Below are 2,411 nucleotides of genomic sequence, written 5' to 3'. Positions count from 1 at the left end.
ATATATATATATATAGGACTGACTCCTGTGCAGGTGGCACGTAAAAAACACCATTTGAGCGTGGCCAGTACCGCTGGACTGGCCCTCGTGCCGGTGGCACGTAAAAAGCACCCACTACACTCTCGGAGTGGTTGGCGTTAGGAAGGGCATCCAGCTGTAGAAACTCTGCCAGATCAGATTGGAGTCTGGTGTAGCCATCTGGTTCGCCAGTCCCCAGTCAAATCGTCCAACCCATACTAGCATGGAAAGCGGACGTTAAATGATGATGATGATATATATATATATATACGTGTGTGTGTGTGTGTTTGTATCTGTTCCCCCAGCCACGCCGCTTGACAACCGGTGCTAGTGTGTTTACATCTCCATAAACTTAGCAGTTCGGTGGGTAGTGTTAAGGTTAATGTTACGCCGAAAACGGGTGGTTTACGTATTGTTTACCTCCGCCCCAAAAAGCACGTTTTTGTTTCCTGATAACTAATTGTTTTAAATGACATTCTGCTGCTTATACTTTCGAGACTCTAAATTCTGTCTACGAAATCCCACTCACAAGGCTTTGGTCGGCCCAAGGCTATAGTAGAAGACACATGCCCAAGGTGCCACGCAGTGGGACTGAACGTAGATCATGTGATTGGGAAGCAAGATTAACAAACACCGGAAAATATAAGTTGAACAAACAATATAAGTAAAATTTAAAAGGAAAGAGATAGCTGAAAACAAAATACTTGAAAAGTTTCAAATCAACTCTAAAAATTACGGCGAGATGCAAGATGCCAAACATTTCTTTAAAATTAAAAAAGAAAACATGTTCAAAACACACTTACCGATACCATATCGAAGCCATGTACAATAGGGGTTAAATGGAAAGAGATGTTTGTAATAAGTTGGCAATAAATTTGGTAAAATCTCAGGATCGTATGTGCTCGATGTAGGCATTATTAAGTTTGTTGTATTCACTGGAAGTGAAATTTGGCGCCAAATTACTGCAGTTCCGTTTACGGTAAGACGTGAAAAAAATAATATTTGTTCGCACACGCACTAATAGACATACATACATACATGCAGAAAAACACACGTATTTATATAAATGTGTGTGTGTGTAGTTTAAGGAGTTCGCTTTGCAATCGGGGCACCTGGGGCAAGTGCCTTTTATTTATTACCCCGAGTTGACTCGTGCGATATTTATGAATTTGATAGACGGAATCTGTGGAAGCATATATATGTGTGTATAGTGTATATAAATACGTGTGATATGCATGTATGTGTGCATTTTTTGTGCTTATCCCCCACAACCGATACTGGTGTGTTTACCTCCTCATAAACAACGATGAGGGTTCCAGCTGATCCGATCAACAGAACAGCCTGCTCATGAAATTAACGTGCAAGTGGCTGAGTACTCCACAGACACGTATACCATTAACATTAGTTCTCAAGGAGATTCAGCGTGACACAGAATGTGACAAGGTTGGCCCCTTTGAAATAAGAGGTACGACTCGTTTTCGCCAGCTGAGCAGGACTGGAGCAACAGGAAAATAAAATGTCTTGCTCAAGGACACAATGCATCACTGGGAATTGAACTCATGACCTTGCGATTGTGAGCCGAATACCCAAACCACGGGCCTTCTTTCTGTCACGTTTAATCCTTATTTATTCCCATTGTTTTGATTTAATCATAGATTATCTCGTAGCTTCAAGATTTTGATGATGTAAATGTTTATTTTTAGAATGACATTGTAGGATAGGTTTGAGAAGCCAAATCTAGCCGTTTTGAACTCAAAAGACGTTGAATATTTGGGACGGATATGACCTGACCGGTTTAAATGCTAAAGGCTTAAGGGCTGCTCCCAAGTGGGAGACACTTAAGCAACATCTTTGGTTTATTTGTCTCATTGGGTGCGTAGAACACAAGAGTAAGCACTTATCTGACAAGTGGACAGTGACAAAGCCCCAAAGCAAAAACAAGGATGACCACAACAACAAAAACAGCACAAACAATATTAAGGAAAGAAAACAATAGTGTAGGCGCAGGAGTGGCTGTGTGGTAAGTTGCTTGCTTACCAACCACATGGTTCCGGGTTCATTCCCACTGCGTGGCACCTTGGGCAAGTGTCTTCTACTATAGCCTCGGGCCGACCAAAGCCTTGTGATTGGATTTGGTAGACGGAAACTGAAAGAAGCCTGTCGTATATATGTATATATCTATATATATATATATGTATGTATGTCTGTGTTTGTTCGCCAACATCACTTGACAACCGATGCTGGTGTGTTTACGTTCCCGTAACTTAGCGGTTCGGCAAAAGAGACCGATACAATAAGTACTAGGCATCCAAAGAATAAGTCCTGGGGTCGATTTACTCGACTAAAGACGGTGCTCCAGCATGGCCACAGTCAAATGACTGAAACAAGTAAAA

The 2,411-nt window shown here is 41.6% G+C and overlaps 1 protein-coding gene across 1 annotated transcript in view; it reads right to left on the bottom strand.

The window, feature by feature from the left end:
- Positions 1-1,058, bottom strand: part of LOC106867717 (DNA primase small subunit) — a 9,777-nt gene extending 8,719 nt beyond the window's left edge. Inside the window, exon 1 of the mRNA XM_014912679.2 lies at positions 822-1,058. Coding sequence (XP_014768165.2) covers positions 822-830 — 9 coding nt within the window. The 5' untranslated portion in view covers positions 831-1,058. The remainder of the gene's footprint in view (positions 1-821) is intronic.
- Positions 1,059-2,411: the final 1,353 nt, after the last annotated feature.

This window comes from Octopus bimaculoides, chromosome 22 (genome assembly GCF_001194135.2).
Source record: "Octopus bimaculoides isolate UCB-OBI-ISO-001 chromosome 22, ASM119413v2, whole genome shotgun sequence".
NCBI lineage: Eukaryota > Metazoa > Mollusca > Cephalopoda > Octopoda > Octopodidae > Octopus > Octopus bimaculoides.
The sequence above is the reverse complement of the archived record's forward strand: the minus strand, read 5'-3'. Positions and strand labels throughout refer to the sequence as shown.